This window comes from Scyliorhinus torazame, chromosome 22, assembly GCF_047496885.1.
Source record: "Scyliorhinus torazame isolate Kashiwa2021f chromosome 22, sScyTor2.1, whole genome shotgun sequence".
NCBI lineage: Eukaryota > Metazoa > Chordata > Chondrichthyes > Carcharhiniformes > Scyliorhinidae > Scyliorhinus > Scyliorhinus torazame.
In genome coordinates, this window is record NC_092728.1 from 92,181,791 (window position 1) to 92,208,706 (window position 26,916).

The 26,916-nt window shown below is 54.1% G+C and overlaps 1 protein-coding gene across 3 annotated transcripts in view; it reads left to right on the forward strand.

The window, feature by feature from the left end:
• The window catches only part of ak8 (adenylate kinase 8), a 257,899-nt gene that overhangs the window by 125,303 nt on the left and 105,680 nt on the right, over positions 1-26,916 (forward strand). For 2 of the 3 annotated variants that reach the window (XM_072488580.1, XM_072488579.1), the window contains exons 8-9: positions 3,627-3,827; positions 22,342-22,473. In XM_072488580.1, coding sequence (XP_072344681.1) covers positions 3,627-3,827; positions 22,342-22,473 — 333 coding nt within the window. The remainder of the gene's footprint in view (positions 1-3,626; positions 3,828-22,341; positions 22,474-26,916) is intronic. The other variant, XM_072488581.1, reaches the window with a different exon arrangement.

Genomic DNA, 26,916 nt, shown 5'->3' on the forward strand with positions numbered 1-26,916 from the left:
CATATCGACAGCCTCAGGACATTGCCTGAGGCCCGCCCTGATGCTCCGCCCCCGACCGGCCGAGTTCCCGATGGCGTAGGTCGCGTGTGGTCTCACCAATCGGGAATTCGGCATGGCAGCTGCAGACTCAGTCCAGCGCCGCCACAGTCGGGGGGAGGGCCGATCTGCGGGCAGGGGGGAGACATTATTCGGGGCTGGGGGCACTGTGGGGGGGGGGTGGTCCAGTGCGCGCGAGCCAGCTAAAGGGGGGGACTATTTTGCAGGCTGGGTCCACGAGCGGCCTCCACCATGTAGCACGGCGCGGCCGCTGCAGGCCAACACGTGTGCATGCGTGGCCACGGACCTGCCAATTCTCTGGGGCTTATCAGCAGCTAGAGCTGGGGGCTCTACGCTGTTGTCTTGCTAGCTCCCAACAAAACGGGAATCGGTGGACGTATTGCGCGTTTTTCTGGAGTAAACCGCCAGGTGTGGGGACATAGCCCCAGAATCGGAGAATCCAGCCCCATGTACGTCAGAATGGAGCTTGAGCCTAGAACCTGCTGACTCAAAAACAAGATGCTACTACTGAATGAAGGGTGACACTTGCAGGAAGTCACTTGCTAAAGGAAAAAACCCAGAAATATAATAATTGGCAGTGAGCTTACAAATTCACTCAGGAAGCCTGCATTTTTAGTTCATTCCATCATTCCAAGTATTTTACAAATGTATCACTCTGATTCCTTTGGTATGCATACCAAAATAGGTCCGTGGCCATCAGTTCATTTAACTATATACTTACATTCCATCCCTGTAATTTAGTTGTCATTATGGGAATCATTTGACGTTGACTATGAAGCCTCGTTTCCTCACAGCTCCACATTGACCTTTAACTTTGAATTCCTTCACCCAAGTTTCCGTTTAGCCAATAGTGCTAGTCAAGTCAGTAAATGCACCCTTTGTGACATGACTGTGGTGCTCTATTCCTCTCTTCAATTCAATGGACATTGCCCCTCCAACTTCATTCATTGTGTCTTCTTCATAATCTAGCAACGAGGCCCCACTGTTATTCAATGGCAATCCTATCTGTCCTAACATAGATAACACATCACCTGCAATGATTGCTGTTTCCACTTCTGCATTTTCACTTTGGGAATACCTTGAGGTTCTAACCTTTCCTCTCTCCCATTCTTTATTTTGTATAAATTTAGAGTACCCAATTCATTTTTTCCAATTAAGGAGCAATTTAGCGTGGCCAGTTCACCTACCCTATACACCTTTTTGAGTTGTGGAGGTGAGACTCACGCAGACACGGGGAGAATGTCCCATTCTTGGTTTTTTAAAATAAATTTAGAGTACCCAATTCATTTTTTCAATTCCGGGGCAATTTAGCCTGGCCAATCCACTTACCCTGCACAACTTTGGGTTGTGGGACGAAACTCACGCAAACACGGGGAGAATGTGCAAACTCCACACAGACAGTGACCCAGAACCAGAATCGAACCTGGGACCTCGGCGCCGTGAGGCAGCAATGCTAACCACTGCGCCACCGTGCTGCCCTGTCCCATTCATTTTTAAAATAAATTTAGAGTACCCAATTCTTATTTTCCAAAAGTGGGGCAATTTAGCATGGCCCATCCACCTACCCTGCACATTGTTTTGAGTTGTGAGGGTGAGACCCACGCAGACACGGAATGTGCAAACTCCACATAGACAGTGACTCAGGGCCGGGATTGAACCTGGTCTTTAGAGCCGTGAGGCAGCAGTGCTAACCACAGCACCACCGTGCCGCCCATCCTCTCGCCCATTCTTAACCACATACTGTCCCGCAGCATCACAGATAGGCATGGGCTCATCTTCCATTTTTTTTCCAAATGAGCATGTTATACATTGTCTAACAATTATATGCAGCCGCATATACATATTCCAATCCCGACACATACTCATTCCAGCCAACAAGGTGGCACTGGTTGCGCTGGAGCACGCCCATCCTGCTGATGGGTTGGCTGGGGCCAGAGGGTACCTAGGGGAGTGCCCTGAGGGGACGCCTATACGACCTGTGGCCCTAAGTTCACAGTGAGCTGTCAGCGGCGTGCGCAGCTGCATGGCTTTCCGGTTGCGGCAATGGTGTTCCGTGCCCGTCCACCCCGACCCCACAGCCCACACCCTGGTCACCCCTCACTACTCTCCCTGGGCCTGGCAGAATTCCCCCCGCCCTCCCGGCCAGCAGCACAACTGTCAACTATGACGATGTTGGACATTTTCCGTACCTCCTCTCTCTCCCTCTGCAGCTATGACGGCGGTTTCACAATTTTTAAAAGCACAAGTGAACCGCGCCGTTGGGAACTCCTCCCATTGGAGGTGGAGAATGGCAGAGGTCCCGGAGAATACCGGGTCAGTCCCGCTAATGATGTGCAAAAGCGTCCGGCTGGCCGAGAGTTTGGCGTCCGAACCTAATCTCCACCCAATCGCGTTTCCCGATTTCGCCGTCAGCCAACGGAGAATCCTGCCCATGAAATTTGTCTCAACATAGTAAAGAATATTTCTCATTATCACCATTGATATGAAATTAAAATATGTTTGAAATTTGGACTGTAAATATAAAATCCTGGATCACTGTTTTCCTTAGGTAATAGGATAATGATATTTTAAGTATTTTTATAGCACTTTTCCTATTATTCATTTCAAATAATCTTGCATAATTACTGCCCAACTCATTATTGGCTGGATCAAATATATTTTCTCTGCCAGTAACTCATTTATTCAAGTTTTAGCTAGACAGTTCTCAATGTTGATTACTGAATAAGTATGGCTACTGATGCACCCTGATCAATGCATTTGAATGTGTAACCAATGAGGTGGGTTTTATATTCTTTGATTTGGCTTTAAGAACAAAGTTAGATTACTGTTCCTTGAACGGAGTAGTTGATATTTCAAATTGCTCTGATTGCATGATGGCGAATTTTGGTGGAGTGGCAGTCAGCATCGCCACCGGGGGTAGCGACTTGGTTGGGTGACCTGTACGACTTCCTGCGATTAAAGAAGATAAAGTATGAGTTAAGGGGCTCTTCAGGGGGTTTGAGGAAAGGTGGGGGATGTTTGTGACCGTGTTTGAGGAGCTGTTCATTGCGGGGGAAGGGGGGGGGGGGGTGGAAAAGGGGAGAAATCTGTACAAACTGTATAGTTGATTGCAGGGAAGCACGTTTCCCGGAGTGTTTGTTCGCTTTAACCTATTTTGATACATGTTTGTAATAAAATACATTAAAAAAAAAAGATATTTCAAATTGCACTTTACCAGTACATTTGGCAAAGCGACACAGTGGCTAGCACTGCTGCCTCATAGCGCCAGGGACCCGGGTTCAATTCTGACCTTGGGTGATTCTGTGTGGAGTTTGTACATTCTCCCCAGTCAGCGTGCGTTTCCTCCAGGTGCGTTGGTTTCCTTCTACAGTCCAAAGATGTGCAGGTTAGGTGGACTGGCCATGCTAAATTGCCCCCTCAGTGTCCAAAGGTTAGATGGGGATAGGGTGGCGGTTTGGGCCTGGGTAGTGTGCTCTTTCAAAGGGTCGGTGCAGACTTGATGGGCTGAATGACTTCCTTCTGCAATGTAGAGATTCTATGATTCTTTTACCTTTGCCTGTACACTTTAGAAATATATCATACAACTTTCAACTGGCCAACGTCAAGTAAAGTGCAGAAGCGCCTAGTGAAGCCTAATGGAGTAAAAGAGGAAGAAACCGTAAAAGCCTTATTGGAGTACCGCAGGGTCTGTCATGGGATACTGAATAGCTACAGTAAAAAATACCATGTCGTTAATGCTGATCAGCCTAGTGTTGATGTATTTTCACAGGGTAAGTAATATTCTATTAACAACCATTTGTAGGAAAAGTTAGCTTCTATATTGTTGAGAGCTTCTTTTAGGTAACAAGTGAAGTTATGAGTGGAACTGTGAGTTGCACATTCTTTTAGTCCTGAGAATTAGTTTGAAATTCAAACTAGACTAATGAATTCTTCAACATATATGCTTTATGAAAGATTCCTAATTTTAAATGATTTAGGATATTCATATGTTCTTTATAAAATTCCCAGTATGCACAAGTCTATAACCAGGCATGTACCTCCAAAAATTATGAGAATGGTCAGATTATTTGTTTTAGGCCAGGCTTATCCCCCCCACAACAGGGACCCCCTGTTCATAAGACCCCAACAGAGACACACCCATCAGATCCCTTCTCTCCACATCAAAAGCAGCTAAGCACTTTGACTTAGTTTTTTTCATAACAGAAAGCACTTAGCTGCTTTTGATGTGGTGAGAGGCTGTCAATCATAACAAGAAAGCTTATAAACATTGTGGTTAGCATCAAAGCTGGGTAATGGAAATGCATTCAAGTGTGAAGGGAAAGATAGATCAACAATCACCAAGCAGCTGTCTCTGTAGTAATAAAGCTGACAATCACTGGCTAATGCAATGTATTGCTGTGTGAAATTGAATGGAGATTTGCATTTCAAAAATTGTAAATGGATTTGAAGCCGTTTGAAGTATACTGGGCGTTCAAGGAAGCCTCTTGACACTTGAACAGCTGCAGCTTAAATATTTTTGTCTGCGGCAACAGTTGTTATGAAAGGGTAAGCGAAAATGCCGGACTGCTCCAGCTTTCAGAAATCCCGCGGTGGTCAGTGGAGAATTCATCCCAAAGTTTTGCACAGCATTAAATATTGACTTTCTTTAGAAGGCTGACATATGAAAAGAAACTACTTACTAAGCAAAATAAATCAAAACAATAAACTGCTAATTATTACAAATGTGTATGTGAAAGGGTGAGAGTGTGCGGGTGGAATTTTGCCATCCTGCTCGTGGTGAGTTTTGTGGGAAAATCGGATTCCCGCTGGTGTGAAAACGGTTTGCAGTTCTCCCGATGATGAGTTAATGGTGGATCGGGTATCTCACTATTAAATGACGTGAACAGCAGTTATATTCATTCCCATCTCATCAATGCTTATTAGATATGCTTCTTGCCGGGTAGCACGGTGGCGCAGTGAGTTAGCCCTGCTGCCTCACGGCGCCAAGGCCCCAGGTTCGATCCCGGCTCTGGGTCACTGTCCGTGTGGAGTTTGCACATTCTCCCCCTGTTTGCGTGGGTTTCGCCCCCACAACCCAAAAGATGTGCAGGCTAGGTGGATTGGCCACACTAAATTGCCCCTTAATTGGAAAAAATGAATTGGGCATTCTAAATTTAAAAAAATATATATGTTTCTTGCCTGGTGTGTGATCATCAGAAGCACATAATCCACGTTTGTGCCACCTACCCTGGGAGTTCCCATGACTCCTACATCCTGAATCACTCCTAGTTGTATCAGATATTCAATTCCTGACTGTCTACAGAAATCGGTGCATGAGGACAAGGGGCAGCCACTGAAACGCTGGGCGCGATTCTCCACTCCCACGCCGGTTGGGAGAATCGCCTGGGCCGCCGAAATTTCCGGGGACGCCGGTCCGACTCCCTCCCGCGATTCTCCCAAGCGGCGGGAACAGGCCGGTCGAGTTTTGCGGGCCGCAGGCCGGAGAATCGCCGGAGATATCCAAAATGTCGATTCTCCGGCACCCCCGCGATTCTGAGGCCCGGATGGGCCGAGTGGCCAGGCCAAAACGGCGGGTTCCCCCCGGCGCCGTCCACACCTGGTCGCTACAGTCGTGGGCGGTGCGTGAACGCTGGGGGTGGGTGGCCTGTGGGGGGCAAGGGGGGATCCTGCACCGGGGGGTGCCTTGAATGTGGGGTGGCCCGCGATCGGTGCCCACCGATCGTCGGGCCGTCCTCTCTGAAGGAGGACCTCCTTCCTTCCGCGGCCCCGCAAGATCCGTCCCCCATCTTCTTGCGGGGCGGATTTGGACAGGACGGGAACCACGCATGCGCGGGTTGGCGCCGGCCAACCCGCGCATGCGCGGATGATGTCCGTTATGCGGCGCCGGCCGCGTCATCTATTCGGCGCCGCTTTTACGCGGGCGACAAGGCCTGGCGCGGGTAGATGACGCGGCCCCGATACTGGCCCATTGTCAGGGCCTGAATCGGTCGGGACCGGGGCCGTTCCGCACCGTCGTGAATCTCAACGGCGTTCACGACGGCGTGGCCACTTCGGCGTGGGGGTGGAGAAATCCGCCCGCTGACTCATGACACCCATGCAACAGCCTCAGGGTGCTTTCGGAGAGAGGTGCAACACGGCTCACAGCTCCACACGGTCCATCATTCAGAAGACCATAGTCATTCTGAGGATCTATTTCAGATGTTTGGATCGTTCAGGTGGGGCACTACAATACACCCAGTTAGAATCTCCTGCATCACCATTATGTTGAGCCCTTCACAACCTATCATTGCAAAGGGGTAATCCCTCACCGAAGGGAGAAATGGAGGAGAATGAGATCTCTTCTGAGGATGAAAAGTTGGAGGGCCAGGAACCTGAATAGGGAGTTGTGGGTCAGCTTTCTGGAACAATGCCAGCGAAGCTCAAAGTGGAATATGTACCATTTTAATTGGAACCAGATTCCAGGAGAAATGTCAAGGAAACGGGATGGCTACATTACTCCTGTCCCTTCATGCTATTCCATTACATTGAAAGGGATGTCCAACCAATCACGTCAACAAGTTCAGCATTCAGACTTACACCTTCTAATCTTATGATTGACAAGGCCATTAGCTCTAAGAAGGTCAGTGGTGCACCCTGCTCTGGGAATTGAAAGCCGAAACAACAGCAGGAATGCTGCGGCAACTTACTTGCTGCAGTCGTTGCCACATTAATGAGAAATTACAGCACCCAGTGAGGCGAGGACATGGTTCGGCATATCAGCCTCCCATCCAGGTCTTTTCCTTTGGCACTACCACTGAGGAGACATAATGGCTGCTAATCCTTCAAGGGTGTCGAGCTGCACTCACACAATGATGCGTCATGAGGAAAAAGGGTTACGGAAACATTAAGCATATCATTCCAATAAAGATTCTAACACATCTACATGACATCACACAAGGGCACAGAAACTATCTTCAGTGAGTTGACATCACAGTGGTTAGACAGCGAAATATAGAAAATAGGAGCAGGGGTAGGCCATTCAACATGATCGATCCTCTATCACAACGCCATGCTCCAGCGATTTCCCGTCTCCCTTGACACCTTTAGAGTCCAGAAATCTATCTATTTCCTCCTTAAATATATTGAGTGATTTGGCCTCCACAGCCTTTTGTGTTAAAGAATTCCACAGGCTCACCAGGCTGTGGGTGCCTGAATGAAGACATTTCTCCTCATATCAGACCTAAATGGTCTATCCAATATACTGAGACTCTGACCCCCTGTTCTAGATGACCAACCCCCCCCCCCCCCCCCCCCCCCCATGTCCCTTTGTATGGTAGCATTTCCCAATCTATTACCATTTAAGTAATACTCTGCCATTCTGTTTCTCAATCCGAAGTGGATAACTCCACATTTATCCACATTATACTACATCTGTCTGTATTTGCCCATTCACTCACCTTGTTTCCTCTTAACATCCTCCTCACTGCTCACCTTCTCACCAAGTCTTGTGTCTCAGCAAACTTGGAAATATTACTTTTCATTCTGTCACCCAAACCATTGATGTTTATTGTGAAAATCTGGGGCCCAAGCACTGATCCCTGCTGGACCCCACTAGTTACCATCTGACACTTCAAAAAGGACCCATTTATTTCTGTTCTATGAACTTTAACTTTTCACACTAGCCTCTTATGTGAGACTTAATCCAAAGACACCATATTCACTGGTTCAATTTTATCTATTCTACTAGTTACATCCTCAAAAAACATCAATAGATTTGTAAAACATGATTTCACTTTCATAAATCCATGTTGACATTGCTGGCACACACGGGCAGCACAGTGGCGCAGTGGTTAGCCTTACTGTCACACGGCGCCGAGGTCCCAGGTTCGATCCCGGCTCTGGGTCACTGTCCGTGTGGAGTTTGCACATTATCACCGTGTTTGTGTGGGTTTCACCCCCACAACCCAAAGATGTGCAGGGTAGGTGGATTGGCCACACTAAATTCCCCCTCAATTGGAAAAAATGAATTGGGTACTCTAAATTTATTTTAAAAAAGACATCGGTTGCACACCCATGACCCAAAAGTGCTTTGAATATTTCTTAATCTTCCTAACCCCGCCACTATGTCTGCATGCAGCCCCAATATCCGTAGCACAGGTGGAGGCAACTTGGTGACTGCTATTTCCTGATGCCTGAGATGACTTCAACAGATGTCCTCAGTTGGCCCGAAGCATGGAGGACCCTGGCCTGATAAGTGTTGGCTGCTCAGGGGCAGATGCACCCATCTTGGCCTGAACAGTTGGAGTGGATGGGGTCATGGACTCCAGGAATCCAGGACTGAGCACAAATCCAGCAAAATCGGGAGAGAGCCTGGTGAAAGCAGGTTGAGAGGCGGGCGGAAATGGCGAGAGCCTGGGGAAAGCTGGCGGACAGCCGGGTGATAGTGAGGAGAGAGCTGAGTGGAATTGGGTTGAGAGTTGGGGGAGTTGACATGAGCCAAGGAAGAGAATTGGGGGGTATACATAGAAACATACATAGAAAATAGCAGGAGGAGGCTATTCCGTCCTTTGAGCCTCCTCCACCATTCATTATGATCATGGCTGATCATCAAGTTCAATACCCTGATCCTGCCTTCCGTCCCATATCCCTTGATCCCTTCAGCCCCAAGAACTATATCTAATTCCTTCTTGAAATTACACAATGTTTTCGCCTCAACTACTTATTTGTGGTAGTGAATACCACAGATTCACCACTCTCTGGGGTGAAGAAATTTCTCCTCACCTCAGATCCTCTTATCCTCTAACTATGAACCCTAGTTCTGGACTCCCCCATCATCGGGAACATTCTTTCTGAATCTACCCAGTCTAACCTGTTAAAAAATTGTAAGTTTCTATGAGATCCCACTCACTCTTCTAAACTCCAATGAATATAATCCTTACCGACTTAGCCTCTCCTCATATGACATTCCTGCTATCCTATCTTTGCTCCACTCCCTGCATAGCAAGAAAATCCTTCCTCAGATAAGGAGACCAAAACTGTACACAATACTCCAGGTGTGGCCTCACCAAGGCCCTGTACAATTGTAGTAAAACACCCCTATTCCTATTCTCAAATCCTCTCGCTATGAATGCCAACATACCATTTGCAGGGATTGTGAGGAGAGAGCTGATTGGATCGTGGGGAAACCGCTGGGGGATAGCGGGAGAGAGCTGGGGGAATGCATGCCCCGCGCACCCCACAGTCTCTCTCTCTTTATCTCCACATACTTGCAGCTGCTGGTGTTAGCTGCTCTTCCAACGACGGCCTGTTTCTCTCCCATGTTTGCTGCTGATAGGCTCACTAAGTTAGGTTGATTGGACATGGTAAATTGCCTTTAGTGTCAAGAGATGTGGAGGTTAGGCGGGGTTATGAGATTGTGGGAGTGGGCCTAGGTGGGGTGCTCTTTCAGACGGTCGGTGCAGACTCGGTGGGCTGAATAGCCTCCTTCTGCACTGTAGAAATTCTATGCTTCTAAGATTCTAATGAGCTCTGGGGGCTACATAGAAGGGCATCATAGACTTCACTAGCCCACAGGCTGCCCGTAGGACAGGACTGTTTTAGACAATCACCATTTATAACAATGGTGCCTGAGGTGGACCATGGATAATTACTTTTTCTAACATAAATGAAATTATAGTAAATTATAAATATGTGCAGGAAGGACAGGGACATTTAGTCCATTTATTCCCATCCCATAACAGTGCTACAGATTAAAACTCATTCATCCACCTCTGGTGCAGTGGGGAGGAAGGTGGGGGAGAGAGAGAGGAGAATTGGACGACTCAGGCGCTAAACATTGAGGTCACAATGTGCTTTTACATTACTCCAGTTGGTAACGTCATCATTCTTGTGTTGGACAAAGTACTCAGATAAGGTCATAGTGGTGAAAGTAGCCCCATATAGATAGGCCGGAATTTTTTGACTGTTCGTGGGTGGGGTGGGCGGGGGGGGATCTTCCGGTCCCGCGAACAGCGCACCCCTGCCACTGGTTTCCCGGCAGTGAGGGGTGAATTCAACAGGAAACCCCGTTGGCGATGCTGGGACCAGAGGATCCTGCTTCTGGCCAATGGCGGGCTGCCTCCGCCACCCTGAAACATGCGGTGTGTTCCACGGGAAATACCGCCGAAAGAATATATATATGGGATGTATCTGCAAATTCTCAAATTTGATTACTTTTATTCATTTACTCAACTATTAATAAGAAGGAAAGCAGAAGAAAAACTGTCAGCACCGACAGAGTATGTAAAGCCAATTGATCATGAACCTTGTTTCTTTGTGGGTGTCTTTCAGCTGTCTCATTGTTCGCAGACACCATGGGCGAAATTCTCCGTTATCGGCGGAAGGTCCGCCGATCGGCGCAAAAAACGGCGCAAACCCGACTTGCGTCACGTCGGAAAAATGGGTCGAAAGTCTCCGGTCCAAAATGGGCTAGCAGCGACGTAACGGGATCCGCGCTTGCGCAGTGGTTCACGCCGTGCAGCGTCACACGCGCCGCACGGCGTGACGGCTCATAAGGCCGCGCTGCTCCCCCCCACCCGACCGGAACACCCGACCGCAACACCCGACTGGATGGCTGGCTGCCGCTCAGCCCCGAGGTTCGAGTCACGGGATGTGGAGGCGCTCCTGGACGCGGTGGAGCAGAGGAGGGACGCCCTGTATCCCGGGCACGGCCGCAGAGTTGCCCCACGCCACAGCCGGCGTCTGTGGAGGGAAGTGGCAGAGGCCGTCACCGCTGCGGCCCTGACACCACGGACAGGCACCCAGTGCCACAAGAAGGTGAACGACCTCGTCAGAGCAGGCAGGGTGAGCCTCCCCATATTCCCCCTCCCCCATATCCCCCATAATCCCCCCTCCCCCATATCCCTCCTCCCCCATATCCCCCCTCCCCCATATCCCCCCTCCCCCATATCCCCCCTCCCCCATATCCCCCTCCCCCATATCCCCCCTCTCCCATATCCCCCCTCCACAATATCCCCCACATCCCCCTCCCCCATATCCCCCCACCCCCATATCCCCCCTCCCCATATCCCCCCTCCCCCATATCCCCCCTCCCCCACATCCCCCCTCCCCCATATCCCCCTCCCCATATCCCCCATATCCCCCCTCCCCCATATCCCCCTCCCCATATCCCCCATAATCCCCCCTCCCCCATATCCCCATATCCCCCCTCTCCCATATCCCCCTCCCCATATCCCCCATAATTCCCCCTCCCCCATATCCCCCCTCCCCCATATCCCCTCCCCCATATCCCCCCTCCCCCATATCCCCCCTCCCCCATATCCCCCCTCTCCCATATCCCCCCTCCATAATATCCCCCATATCCCCCCTCCCCATATCCCCCCTCCCCCATATCCCCCATATCCCCCCTCCCCCATATCCCCCTCCCCATATCCCCCCTCCCCCATATCCCCAAGTGAATCCAGCCTTAACCTTAACCTCTGCAATGCACGCGCAAACGATGGCGTGCATTCATATACCTGCCTAACAGTGTTGCCTTTTACCCCTGCCACCCCCCCCCCCCACAGGATAAGCGCGCACACAACAATAGGGAGCATGTGAGGACTGGAGGAGGCCCCGCTGATGAGAGGCCACTGACCGAACACGAGGAAAGGGCCCTGGACCTGGCTGGCGGACCTGACGACCGGGAGGTTGCTGATGCAGAGGTCGGGGGCGTAGTAGCAAGTGAGCCACCGACAGCCCGTCCCCATATCCCCCCTCCCCTATATCCCCCTCCCCCATATCACCTGATCACTGCCCGATGTCTAACCATGCATGCTTCATTGTGTATCGCAGGACCAAACGTCCAGGCACCCATCCCCGCAGATGCAGACCGCCCGCAGGATGCCCCTCGGAGGCCACGGGAGACGGAGAGACATGAACCCTCCAGCATGCGACGCCCGCAGGATGCCCCTCGGAGGCCACGGGAGACGGAGAGACCTGCACCCTCCAGCATGCGACGCCCGCAGGATGCCCCTCGCACACCACGGGAGACTGAGAGACCCGCACCCTCCAGCATGCGACGCCCGCAGGATGCCCCTCGCACACCACGGGAGACGGAGAGACCCGCACCCTCCAGCATGCGACGCCCGCAGGATGCCCCTCGGAGGCCACGGGAGACGGAGAGACCTGGAGCAACAGGGAGACGACACCCCCGTCACGTGCGGGAGTGACCACCCAGCGACGAGGGGGGCAGCCACAGGCCCCCGTCACATCCGAGCCAGGACACCACTACCCAGGACACCACTACCCAGGACACGACTAGCCGGGACACCACTACCCGGGACACCACTACCCGGGACACCACTACCCGGGACAGCACTGCCCAGGACACCTCTACCCGGGACAGCACTACCCAGGAAGACGAAATACCGGACAGTGACTCAGAGTGGATGGGTGGAGACGAACCCCCACCCCAAAGTGCCATGGACTCAGAGTGGGACGAAGAGCACGACACAACTCCACTGCTGTCACCAACACCCTCCACCATCGCAGAAACACTCACCTCGGTTGGGCACTTTAGTGATGAGGCGTCTGGTACACTCACTGGTGCGCACAACACAGCCGTCCCGGTACAGCAGATGGAGGTAGGAGCAGCAGAGGGGCCGGGCGGTCGGAGGGCTGCCCAGCCCAAGCGAACATCTGTCGCCCAGATGGATCCCGGGTTCCTGCAGTTACCACACCCACACATAGATCCGATGCAACCACCGACCCGGAGACGAGCGAAGAGGGTGACGGGCGGCTTGCGGCGGCTGCAGTCGCAGGTGGAGGAGTCCACCCGCGTCCAGGAGCTGGGAGTGGTGCCGGTCATGCGTGCCACCCAAGCTGACACCGCACGGGTGGCGTCCGCGGTGGAGGCAATGGGTGCGACGGTGTCAGACATGGGGAACGGTTTGCGAGGCCTGGGGCTTTCCGTGCAGGCGGCGTCTGTGGCCCAGGTAATGGCTGCCCTCTCACAGGAGGCCATGAGCCAGTGCCAGCGCCAGATGGCAGAGGCGCTCAACGCCATAGCCCAGTCTCTGCAGGCCATGGCCCAGTCTCAGCAGGCCATGGCCCAGTCTCTGCAGGCCATCGCTGAGGGCATCGGCGCCAGTGGCCATGTGCGAGCCGGCGTCGCACTGTCACAGACAGGGTTTGCCAACCCCCTGGGCTCCATGGCTGCAAACCTGCAGACCCCTGTCGATACCAGCACGGGCCTCCAGGACTGGCAGCGCCAGATGTCGGGGGGGCGTCGGATGGCCAGTCCGTTCGCATCCCCCACCCATGTAGAGGCCTGGGGCCATCGGGCACCCCGAGGGAGGAGGAGGTGGTGTGGTCCGTCCCGGCTCCCCCTGTAGGGGAGGTCCCAGTACACCGCGACACCTCGGACTCCCCCCCCTTCTGTCCCAGGTGCAGCGGGTGGGCAACAGGCAGGACAGGCTGGCAGCTCGCCATCCCAGTCGCCCGGGCCGCAGCCTGGCCCATCTAGGCCAGGACGCCCCAGGAAACGGCCGCCAAAGGGATCCAGTGTCAGAGGGCAGGAATCACAGGAGTCCACCTCCAGTTCTGCTGTACCGTCTGGGGAACCACGTAGACGTAGTCAAAGGGCCTGTAAGGCCAAACAATTAGACACTGAGTAAGTTGGCACGGGTGCAGGGCACAGATGAGTTTTAGGGGCTAGGGCACGTGCATGAACTCCTTTGGTTATTAAAGTCAATGTTACACCTACAGAAGCTGCCTTTGTGCTCTGTCCAAAGCGTGCGGGGGTGTCATGTACGTTGAGCGCAAATGTGTGTGTGAGGGGTGGTCTTACCTCAGCCCCAGGTGAGTCTGCCCCCTTCCCCCTGGGCCGCCATCAACATCCCCCCGGGCAGAGGACGGGACCGTGCGCTGCAGTGTCACAGCCGCATGCAGGGATGGTCCGGGTGGATGGTGGTACTGTGGCCATGGGTCAGACATAGTCCAATGATGTAGAGCCAGGAGCTCACCACAGGGCGGGTTGTCATCATCCTCCATGGCCTGCAATAGACACGCGTCCACCCACAACTGTGTGAGCCCGGCCCGTTGTGCCGCCGGTGGATCGGCAATGGGGGGGGGGTGTGCATGCGGGTGGGGTTGGGGAGGGGGGTGAGGGTGCTGGGTGGGTGGATGGGTGGGGGGTGTGGGTGGTCGGCTGTTGCCATGATGTGCGGTCTGTGGCCATACTACCCGATTCCCACGCCCATCTAGCCAGTGAAGCGGGCGGCTATCAGTCTGTCCCGTGCCCGCTGGACCAGCCGGTAACGGTGGACAGCCACCCGCCTGTGTCTACCCCGTCTGCCCTGACCATTACCCCCATCCCCCTCATCTGGGGAGGACTGCGCCTCTTCCTGCTGCTCCTCCACTCCGCCCTCCTCTGCCTGCGGCACATCGCCCCTCTGCTGGGCTATGTTGTGCAGGACGCAGCACACCACAATGATGCGGCCGACCCTATCTGATCGATACTGGAGGGGTCCAGGCACCTGAAACGCATCTTCAGCACGCCAAAGCACCTCTCTATCACTCCCCTTGTCGCTACATGGGCATCATTGTAGCGGTTCTCCGCCTCATTGCGTGGCCTCCGTATAGGCGTCATCAGCCACGATCGCAATGGGTAGCCCCTGTCGCCCAGCAACCAGCCCCTCAGCCGGGGATAGCGTCCCTCGTACATGCCGGCGATGGATGACCACGACAACACGTATGAGTCGTGTACACTGCCTGGGTAACGGGCGCAGACGTTCAGTATCATCATGCGGTGGTCGCAGACCACCTGTATGTTCATCGAATAGGTCCCCTTCCTATTGGTGAACACGGCCCTGTTATCTGCAGGTGGCCGCACGGCGACGTGCATCCCATCGATCGCGCCCTGGACCATGGGGAACCCGGCCACGGCAGAGAAGCCCACGGCCCGGGCATCTTGGCTGGCCAGGTCCACGGGGAAGCGGATGTAGCGGTGCGCCATGGCATATAGGGCATCTGTCACTGCCCGGATGCACCGATGCACCGATGTCTGCGATATGCCGGACAGGTCCCCACTCGGTGCCTGGAATGACCCCGTTGCATAAAAGTTCAGGGCCACCGTAACCTTGACGGACACGGGGAGAGGGTTTCCCCCGCCAGTGCCACGCGGTGACAGGTGTGCCAGCAGGTGGCAGATGGGTGCCACGGTTTCCCGCCTCATCCGGAGTCTCCTCCTGCATTCCCGGTCCGTGAGGTCCTGGTATGACTGCCGGGGCCGGTACACACGGGGCGCCCTCGGGTGCCTCCGTTGCCGTGGGGCCGCGACGTCCTCCTCCCCCTCCTCGTCCTGTCGGTCAGGTGTCCCTCCAGCCTGGGCGGCTGCCGCCTGTCCCTCTGCGGCAGCCTGCGCCGCCTCTCTGGCACACTCCTCCTCCTCCTCCTCCTCCTCCTCATCCAGGGCAACATAGACATGAGCGGCTGCCGCCACGGCGGCCAACATCGCTGGATGATCGGAAAACATGACGGCCTGGTGGGGGGGAGGGGAACGACGACATGTCATCATTGCCCATATCCCCTCCTCCCCCCAGCCAGGTGGCATGGACCGCATGGGTCCAACTGTTGGAGGCTGGCACCTGGCCAGGTGGACCAACTCACTTGCCCTCGCATCCCCCTCCTCGGCACGGACCCCCCATCCCCCTCCCCGGCACGGACCCCCCCCAAACTCCACCCGGCACGGACCCCCCCCCAACCTCCACCCCGGCACGGACCCCCCATCCCCCTCCCCGGCACGGACCCCCCCCAACCTCCACCCCGGCACGGATCCCCCTCCCCGGCACGGACCCCCCCCCCCCCAACCTCCACCCCGGCACGGACCCCCCCTCCCCGGCACGGACCCCCCATCCCCTTCCCCGGCACGGACCCCCCCCCAACCTCCACCCCGGCACGGACCCCCCATCCCCCTCCCCGGCACGGACCCCCCCCAACCTCCACCCCGGCACAGACCCCCCATCCCCCTCCCCGGCACGGACCCCCCCCCCCCAACCTCCACACCAGCACGGATCCCCCATCCCCCTCCCCGGCACGGACCCCACCCCAACCTCCACCCCGGCACGGACACCCCAACCTCCACCCCAGCACGGACCCCCCCCCAACCTCCACCCCGGCACGGACCCCCCATTCCCCTCCCCGGCACGGACCCCCCCCAACCTCCACCCCGGCACGGACCCCCCCCCCCATCCCCCTCCCCGGCACGGACCCCCCCCCAACCTCCACCCCGGCACGTACCCCCCAACCTCCACCCCGGCACGGACCCCCCCCAACCTCCACCCCGGCACGGACCCCCCCCCCCCCAACCTCCACCCTGGCACGGACCCCCCATCCCCCTCCCCGGCACGGACCCCCCCCCCAACCTCCACCCTGGCACGGACCCCCCATCCCCCTCCCCGGCACGGAACCCTCCGAACCTCCACCCCGGCACGGACCCCCCCCCCCCCAACCTCCACCCTGGCACGGACCCCCCATCCCCCTCCCCGGCACGGACCCCCCATCCCCCTCCCCGGCACGGACCCCCCATCCCCCTCCCCGGCACGGAACCCTCCGAACCTCCACCCCGGCACGGACCCCCCCCCAACCTCCACCCCGGCACTGACCCCCTCCCGGCACTCCCCAAGAGCCCAGCCTACTCTAACCACCCCCCCCCCCCCCCCCCCCCCCCGCCGCACACACACACACACAACCTGAGACACACCTCTCCTCAAGCATTCAGACTGCGGCCACGCCATCGCCTGCCCAGAGCCAACCCCCTAGGCCGTCACTCACCTCCACGCTGGTCGGCGTGACCCTGGAGCACAGGGTCACGCCGATGAAAAGGAGGTTTAATTTACGTCGACGTGAACGGTCATCACGTCGACGGGACTTCGGCCCATCCGGAAGGGAGCATATCGGCAGGCCGAAAATCGGCTGCCTTGCGCAGACCCGTGACATTCTCCGACGGCAGCGGCGACATTAACGCCCCGCCGACCTTTCTCCCTTCGGAGACTTCGGCAACTGGCGGGGGCGGGATTCACGGCGGCCAACTGCCATTCTCCGACCCTCTGAGGGGTCGGAGAATGACGCCCATCATATTACTGCAGTGCCAAGCTTTATCTTCCCATTCACAAGTAGAGGAATCCTGCTGAACAAAAGCATGAAAATTTGATGTTGCATTCCATTGATTTCAGTCCTGTTTTTCAGCATAAATGATTGTAGTAATTTGCAGCCGTAAATGGAACAATATGAATGTGTCATCTATGTAAACTCATCGTCTATGCAGGATAGTTTCACATGTGTGGCATTATCAAACCGGAATATATGAATTTTGCCGTGTGCTACGATTAGTTTAACTGACTGCACCCTTGGGTTTTAAAATATTCTGTGATCTGGATTGTCTCATACATGAAGGACCAGAAAACACAAACAATAAACAGTAAGGGCTTTTGATTTTTAATTAGATTTCAAGCAAATTTTTTCAGAAACAACTTTAAATATTAGTTCCTTTAAAATCTATGCAGTAATTGCTTTAATTTTATTGTGTAATTATTATTTTTAAAAGTGTGTTGATCTGTCGAGATAAATGTTTGTATTTTGTACAATTAAATCAATTGAAAAATGTGTTTAAAATTCAAATTTCCCTTATTCTGATTTCTTTAAAGCTTGGGACAACTATTTATGCATTGCAGGCCATATACACGTTTGCAACTAGGAAAGAAAGTCAGCAGGGATTCATTACATCTAATTACTCTGCAGTTAATTAAAACAAATGGAGCGAGTGGGGGGAGGGGGGTGATGCACTATCAATTACGACGAGAGAAGAGTAGAGTGTAATCGAGGTTTTATTAAGCAGAGATGTGTAGCCTCCTGCAGCTGCTACCGAAATGGCCGCAGCTCGGTGAGCACACGCATTTATACTCCGCCTACTGGGCGGAGCCAACAGACAGAGATCTACCCTCGTACCTGTAGTACAGGAGCCTTACCGTAATACATCTTGTATTTGATATATACAACAGTGGTGACTACCACATTCACCCGCTATTAAAAAAAGAGTCCAGCGGGGGTGGTGGAAAACTATTGACATGCATTTTAAGGTTAACATTTTGGGGAAAGTTCACAAATTCAGCCGATCGGGTGCCTTGATCCTCCGTTGTGAGCGCCGCCGTCCCGGTGGCGATGCAGGCGTCGGCTCGGTCGCTGGTGACTCTAAGACCTCATCTTCATCCCCGGGTGGGACCAAGGAGAGGACGGATCGTCCTGGAGCGGGGGCTGTGGTGAGGTGCACTGGGGGGAGGAAAGGTGGCGCCAGGGCAGGGGGGGTTGGGGACCCAGCTGGTGCCAGGTCCCTGAGGGAGACTGTGTCTTGGCGGCCGTCGGGGTACGCCACGTAGGTGTACTGCGGGTTTGCACGGAGTAGCTGTACCCTCTGGACCAACGGGTCCGCCTTGTGGAGCCTCAAGTGCTTGCGGAGGAGGAAAGGTCCTGGAGCTGCCAGCCACATTGGGAGCGAAACCCCGGCGGTTGACTTCCTGGGGAAGGCAAGGAGACATTCATGGGGGGGGGGTGCATTAATCGCCGTGCAAAGTAGCGATCGGATGGAGTGAAGGGCATCTGGGAGGACCTCCTGCCAGCGGGAGACTGGGAGATTTTTGGACCGTAGGGCCAGCATCTCCCGCTCCACCTGCCCATTTCCCCGGGGTTGTAGATGGTCATCCTGCTCGAGGCGATGCCCTTGCTGAGCAGGTACTGACGCAGCTCATCACTCATGAAGGAGGATCCCCGGTCGCTGTGGATGTAGGCGGGGAAACCGAACAGGGCGGAGATGGTGTTGAGTGCATTGATGGCGGTGGCAGACGTCATATCGGGGCATGGGACGGCGAAGGGGAATCTGGAGTATTCGTCGACCACGTTAAGGAAGTACGTGTTTCGGTCGGTGGAGGGGAGGGGCCCTTTGAAATCCATGCTGAGGCATTCAAAGGGGCTGGAGGCCTTCACTAGATGCGCGAGGTCTGGCCTGTAGAAGTGCGGTTTGCACTTCGCGCAGACCTGGCAGTCTCTGGTGATAGCCCTGACCTCAATGGAGTAGGGCAGATTGCGAGCCTTTATGAAGTGAAGGAACCGGGTGACCCCTGGGTGACAGAGAGCGTCGTGTATGGTCCGGAGTCGGTCCACATGTGCGCTGGCACATGTACCTCGGGATAGGGCATCGGGGGCTCGTTGAGCTTACCAGGGCGATACAAAATCTCGTAATTGTAGGTGGCGAGCTCGATCCTCCACCTCAAGATTTTATTATTTTTGATCTTGGCCCGCTGTGTGTTATTGAACATGAAAGCAACCGACCGTTGGTCAGTGAGGAGAGTGAATCTGCTGCCAGCCAGGTAATGCCTCCAATGCCGCACAGCTTCTATGATGGCTTGGGCCTCCTTCTCGACGGAGGAGTGCCGAATTTCGGAGGCATGGAGGGTGCGTGAAAAGAATGCCACGGGCCTGCCTGCCTGGTTGAGGGTGGCGACCAGAGCGACGTCTGATGCATCGCTCTCGACTTGGAAGGGGAGCGTCTCGTTGACGCATGCATCACGGCCTTGGCGATGTCGGCCTTGATACGGTTGAAGGCCTGCTGAGCCTCGGCCGTCAGGGGGAAAATGGTGGAGTGAATGACTGGGCGGGCTTTGTCCGCACAGTTAGGGACCCACTGGGCGTAGTATGAGAAGAACCCCAGGCATCGTTTGAGGGCCTTGGGGCAGTGGGGGAGAGGTAGTTCCATGAGATCGGGGTCGGGCCCTAGATTTGCACCACATTGCTGAGGATGGTTAAGCGGTTGGTGCTGAACACGTACTTGTCCTTGTTGTACGTTAGGTTGAGGAGTTTGGCGGTGTGGAGGAATTTGGAAAGGTTAGCGTCGTGGCCGCAGGTGGTGACGTTATCCAGGTACGGGAAGGTGGCCCGCAGTCCGTACCGGTCAACCATTCGGTCCATCTCCCGTTGGAAGACCGAGACCCCATTAGTGACAGCGAAGGGAAGCCTAAGGAAGTGGTAAAGGCGGCCATCCGCTTCAAACGCGGTGTACGGGCGGTCCGCCTTGCGAATGGGGAGCTGGTGGTAGGCAGATTTCAGGTCCACTGTCGAGAATACCCGGTACTGTGCAATCTGATTGATCATATCAGATATGCGTGGGAGGGGGTACGCGTCAAGCTGCGTGTACCGATTGATAGTCTGACTGTAGTCAATGACCATCCTGTTTTTCTCCCCAGTTTTCACAACTACCACTTGGGCTCTCCAGGGGCTGTTGCTGGCCTCGATAATGCCTTCCCGCAGCAGCCGCTGGACCTAGGTGAAGGTCCCTGATGAAGGTCCTGTCCTGGGCACTGTACCGTCTGCTCCTGGTGGCGACGGGTTTGCAATCCGGGGTGAGGTTTGCAAACAGAGAAGGCGGGTCGACCTTAAGGGTCATGAGACCGCATACAGTAAGGGGTGGTAGGGGCCCGCCGAATTTCAGGGTTAGACTTTGGAGGTTGCACTGGAAGTCCAGGCCGAGTAGCAAGGCAGCGCAGAGGTTGGGGAGGACGTAAAGCCGGAAGTCGCTGAACTCTACGCCCTGGATGGTGAGGGTGGCGGTGCAGTACCCCCGGATCTCCACGGAGTGGGATCCGGAGGCCAGAGAGATTCTCTGGTTAATGGGGTGTACCGCGAGGGAGCAGCGCCTTACTGTATCGGGTTGGATGAAGCTCTCTGTGCTCCCGGAGTCAAGAAAGCATGAGGTCTTGTGCCCATCGATCTTTACCGTCGTCGACGCGGTTGCGAGGTTGTGCGGAGGTGATGGAGGTGAGCTGTAGCTGGTGTTGGAAGGCCCCTGGCTGGTTGGCAGGCGATGAGCGGCCCGAAGAGGTGCCCAACGAGCAGGGGTCCTGAGGCGGGGAAGATGGCGGCGCCCATGGGCCGCACAAGGCCTGATGGGGGGAAGATGGCGGCGCCCGCATGCCGCACGTGTCCTGAGGCAAACAAGATGGCGGCGCACACGGACCACATATGGTCTGAGGCGAGGAAGATGGCAGCGTCCACGGTCTGCACGTGGGTTGCGGGGGCACGGGTCCACGGGTCGAGTGGGGGGTACAGGTTACAGCAGCGATCGAGCGGGCCTGGCACACAGCAGCGAAATGTCCTTTCTTCCCGCAGGCCTTGCAGATTGCGCTCCGCACCGGGCAGCGCTGCCGGGGGTGCTTTGTCTGTCCGCAGAAGTAGCACTTGGGTCCCATGGAGTTAGCTGGCTGCCGCGCGGCGCAGGCTTGGGGTTGGCTGGGGGCGGTTGCTGGTGGGGTCCACGATGGGGTGTTCGCTGGTGGGGTCCATGATGTCCAGGAGGGGTGCGCCTTGCGATCGGGATGTACGCTTGTACATTACGGGAGGCAACCGTTAGTGAGATCGCGAGTTTCTTGGTCGCCGCGAGGTCGAGGGTAGCCCCTTCTAAGAGGCGCTGGCGGACGTACGCCGACCCTATGCCCGTAAAGAAAACATCCCTAATTAGGAGTTTGGAACGTTTAACGGCCGAAACGGCCTGGCAATCGCAGTCCTTCGCCAGGGCATGCAGGGCACGCCAGAAATCTTCCACAGTGTCACCGGGGAGTTGATGCCGCGTGGACAGGAGGTGCCTGGCGTAGAGCTTGTTGGTCTGCTGACTGTAATTTTCTTTCAGTAGCGCCATGGCCTCAGCCGGATGAGGGGAAAGATATCGGAGCTCAGCCGCATATACAGGATCTGGAGCTTCTGTGCCTCTGAGGGTGGTTCTGTCGCAGATCCGATGTAGGCTTCAAAGCAAGCTAGCCAATGTGCGAAGGTCGACTTGGTGTTGTCTGCTTGAGGGTGCAGCTGAAGGCGATCCGGCTTGATGCGGAGGTCCATCGCTGTAAAATCTCCCTTTATAAATTGATGCACTAACAATTACGACAAGATGAAAGTAGAGCATAATCGAGGCTTTATTAAGCAGAGATGTGTAGCCTCCTGCAGCTGCTGCCGAAATGGCCGCAGCTCGGTGAGCACACACATTCATACTCTGCCTACTGGGCGGAGCCAGCAGGCAGGGACCTACCCCCATACCTGTAGTAGAGGAGCCTCACCGTATTACATCTTGTATGTGATATATACAACAGTGGTGACTACCACAGGGGGGAAGGAATCCCCTGCAAATGGGGCTTAACAGCATTCGTATTGTATGGTTTGTTTGTCTCTAAGTATTATTAGTGTTCAGGGTCTCTGCTGATTTTTAAAAAACATTTCCACTCTACACAGTTATGAGCCATGTCCAAAGCCGACATCGATCCAACGCCCCCTATACACCAAGAATCATTCTCCATGGTGCCCCTGGCAGTGGCAGGAGCCTGCTGGCAGCACTGATTGCTGAAAAATACAGGATTGTTAACGGTGAGCACTAACTCAGTTGGACTTTTTGTCTTTATTGACTTGTACATTCTGCTGTATAACAGACGCACATTTGAAATTTTACATCTGGCAGTAAGTATGTGGCTATTACGGCCTGCTTCCATTACAGCATTGCCTCCGGAGGCACCAAACATAACAACACAAAAAAATGGCTGCCAGGTCTGTATTTCCATGTTTGATTTTAAGTGCCTTGTTGTAAATAAACCTTTTCATATTTCTGTCCACTGGAATGTCAGTGGAACTATTTAGCAAAATCAGGCTCACGTAATTTTATGCGATGATGCAACCAAAATGGCATAACTGGGCTGTTTTTGGATGCATGCTGGCTTCTTGTTGTTAACATTTCCTGTTTTTACTGTCAATGATTCTCCATTCAAATTGTTGAACCGTATGTTTTTGTGGTTTCATGCCTTCAATAAGCACAAAACGAGTGATGAATGTAACTGAGGCTTTAATACGCTAAACAGCAAGCCTCCTGGCCTCTGTGCCCAAGGGAAGGAGCCACAGGCGGAGCCAGCCTGGACAAGCCCAGGCATGTGCAACACAACACAATGCAATACCGTGGTTTACCACATTCACCCCCTGTTTAAAAAGGAGTCCGGCGAGGGTGAAATGATCTTAAAGGTCAAGTCTGTCGGGGGCCTTGACCTTCCGCCGTGATCGCCTCAGTCCCGGCTGTGGTGTGGGCACCGGTGTCGAGACCTGCGCGTCCGGAAGCGTGTTGTCTTCTTCTTCACCCAGATGTTGAGTCGGTGAAGGGGGCTGCGGTGTATGGGCGGAGGTGGTGGTGATTTTCGCCGGTGGACCTGCGGGTGCTAGTTCGTGAGGAAGCTGGGCAGGGGTGGTGGAAGACGATGTAGGGTCGGGGGTGGTGGTGGTGGTTGCTGGGGAACCTGCAGGTGCCAAATCCCGAAGGGAGACCGCGTCCTGCCGCCCGTCCTGGTGTGCCACGTAGGCATATTGTGGGTTTGCATGGAGGAACAGGACCTTCTCAATGAGGGGGTCGGTTTTATGGCTCCTCGCATGCTTCCGGAGAAGGACGGGCCCTGGGACGGGCCAGTACGGGAGCGAGACCCCGGAGGTGGACTTCCTGGGGAAAGCAAACATACGCTCGTGAGGAGTCTCGTTGGTGGCTGTACACAGGAGCAACTGGATGGAGTGGAGCGCGTCGTAGAGGACCACCTGCCAACTGGAAACTGGGAGACATCTAGACCGTAGGGCCAGGAGGACGGCCTTCCAGACCATCGCGTTCTCCCTGTCCACCTGTCCCTTTCCCCGGGGGTTGTTGAGGCTGGTCATTCTGCTGGAGGCGATGCCCTTGCTGAGCAGGAACTGATGCAACTTGTCGCTCATGAAGGAGGATCCCCGATCACTGTGGATGTAGGTGGGGAACCCGAACAGAGTGAAAAGACCGCGCAGGGCCTTGATGACGGAGGCAGAGGTCATGTCAGGGCACGGGATGGCAAAAGGGAATCTTGAGTACTCGCCAACGAGGAAGTACACGTTACAATCAGTGGAGAGGAGGGGCCCTTTGAAATCGATACTGAGGTGCTCAAATGGGCGAGAGCCCTTTACCAGGTGTGCTCTGTCTGGCCGATAGAAGTTCTGGTTTGCACTCCACGCAGACCTGGCAGTCCCTGGTCACGGTCCTGACCTCCTCGATGGAGTAAGGCGAGCGTTGATGAAGTGAAAAAAACGGGTGACCCCAGGGTGACAGAGGTCAATGTGGAGGGCCCGGAGTCGGTCTACCTGTGCTCTGGCACATATACCGCGGGATAGGGCATCTGGGGACTCATTGAGCTTCCCGGGCCGATACAAGATTTCATAGCTGTAGGTGGAGAGCTCGATCCTCCACCTCAGAATCTTGTCATTCTTGATCTTGCCCCGCTGTGTATTATTGAACATGAAAGCAACCGACTGTTGGTCAGTGAGGAGAGTGAATCGCCTGCCGGCCAGGTAATGCCTCCAATGTCGCAAAGCTTCTACAATGGCTTGGGCTTCCTTTTCGACGGAGGAGTGTCGAATTTCGGAGGCATGGAGGGTGCGGGTGAAGAAAGCCATGGGCCTGCCCGCCTGGTTGAGCCAGAGCAAAGTCAGACGTATCGCTCTCCACTTGGAATGGGATGGACTCATCCACAGCGTGCATCGCGGCTTTGGCAATATCTGCCTTGATGCGGTTGAAGGCCAAGCGGGCCTCAGCCGTCGGGGGAAAAACGGTGGATTTGATCAGTGGACGGGCCTTGTCCGCATAAACATTCATCACTCGTCGTGTGCTTATTGAAGGTGTAGCAATTTAATCCACTAAACAGCAAGCCTCCTGGCCTCTGACCCAAACTGCGTCAGAGGCGGAGACTTGCCACCTTTGTACATGAGCCCGAGGGGAGGAGCCACTGGAGGAGCCAGCCGGGACAAGCTCAGGCATGCACAACACAATACAATACAATGCAATACCGTGGTTTACCACACATTGTTTTTCTTCTTTTTAAATTCCATTCCTTTCTCAGTGTTACAAAGCCAATGCACAGAGTGGGCAGGGCAACCCAAATCCACCTCCTTGCTTGCTCCAAAAAACAATTCAAATTCATATTTAATCCAATTCATGGTCCCCGCATAAGATACATACTAGATCCGAGCTGACGAGCACAGACATTACGCTAGATCTCACGCTTGATCCTATGCTTGACCTTAGCCAAAAGGCCAAGAAGCATTGTTTTTCTTTTCTTGCGATAAGTGCCTTTTTCCACGCGGAGGGCAAATGGCCCATTCCGCAGGTACTGCTGAGTGCAGTCAAGCTCAGCTCTTAGTTAAATTATGAGGTGATTACACCCAAGGGGGGAAAAAAACTTTCTGAGGCTGAGCACATTTTGCTTTTGTGTATCTTACGGCAGAACTGTGTTTCAGCGGACTGCTAGTTGGTTCGCTAAATGTGCAATGCTGGAGACAAGGGGTGGAATTTTCCATTCTCTGCAGAGTACTGGCTGAGGCCAGAAAGCTGGCATGCATCTCGCAGGCTGCACAACTGGGTTTTCTCCCCAGATAATCCAGCACACTGCAGAAAAAATCTGGAGGCGTGGCTCGGCCTGTCACGCTGGTGGGGCGTCGTCGGAAAAAGCCAACGGCTGGGAATCCCGAGATCAGGGCGCTGTTTGTAAAGGGCACCCCAATCTCCAACATAAAACACAGCAACCCACGCACAAGGACATGGAGACCGCCCCCTACCTAAGGACATAGGAAGACCCTCCCCCCACACACACAAGGTAAGCCCCCACCACATGCACAAGGGCAATCCCCTCCCCCAACCGATTTGGGTAACATACCCAATGGAGCTTCCCAGAGCACCCCCTGGCTCAATGCTGGAGAAAGTGCCAGGGTACTGCCCAGGCTTCCCTCTCTCCCCCAGAGTCTATACTTACCTCATTCCCTTTTGCCTGGTTCCTGTTTTTGTGAAGGAGTTGTAAACCTCGTCGACGTGGGAATGCCAAATGCGAGGGGGATGATATAGTGGGGAAGCCCGCTAATTATATTAAAATTTATTGAAATGAGGTTCCCGACGTTCCTGGGCATAGGGTTTTTCACCCACATTGCTGCTGGCACTTGTGGTGAACGCAGGCACAAAATTGTGGCAAAGGCCAATGAGATCCAAAATGGAGGACAGTTTGTTGTTCATTGCTGCTGAGGTATGCAAATGATTCATAACAGATTCTATTTGCAACCAACAACCGTATGTCATCAAACATTCTTGGGGAAAATAACTGAGTCATCCAGATGAAAGTTGGGCATAGTGCAGTTACTTAACATGCACATCATCAATCTCCATGTCAGTTTGAAAAACATAACAGGAATCCTCTCTGCTGGTTTAGATGGATGGTATAGATCTCGGTGGCACTATTTCAAGAACAAAGAAATTCAAGGACAAGTTTTGGTTTTTGCAAGATTAACAGTGAAGTGAGGTTGCTGTGTCTTAATGACAATAATAATGACACACGTATTTAGCTCAGTTATTTTCCCAGTAACTTCTACACTATTGTTTTAATGGTGCACTGTGTCTATTCAGGCTGCCACTTTTGGTTGCATAATTCGGGGTAAAACAATTAAAAGTGAAGTACTTTTGAGACATTTCTGAGAAATATGATAGTAAGCTGTCACACAAATGCAAGATTTTCTTAAAATTCTGTTCTTGGGCTGACTTCCGGTGACGGGGATGTGCTGAGCGGACGGACGAAAGGTGGCTCTCCTCGAAACTCAACTTTAGACGCTTTCAACCCAAAAATAGGCCGCTAAAACCGGGAGAAAATCCCTCACCCTCCTCCAACACCATCAAGACAAGGCATGTCAAGCGGTAGCAACTCCAGGGGCCGTAAAGACAGCAAAGGCAGTAAGAGCCTTGGGAGGGGGACCGAGGCAATGGCAAGCTCGTGGGGCAAC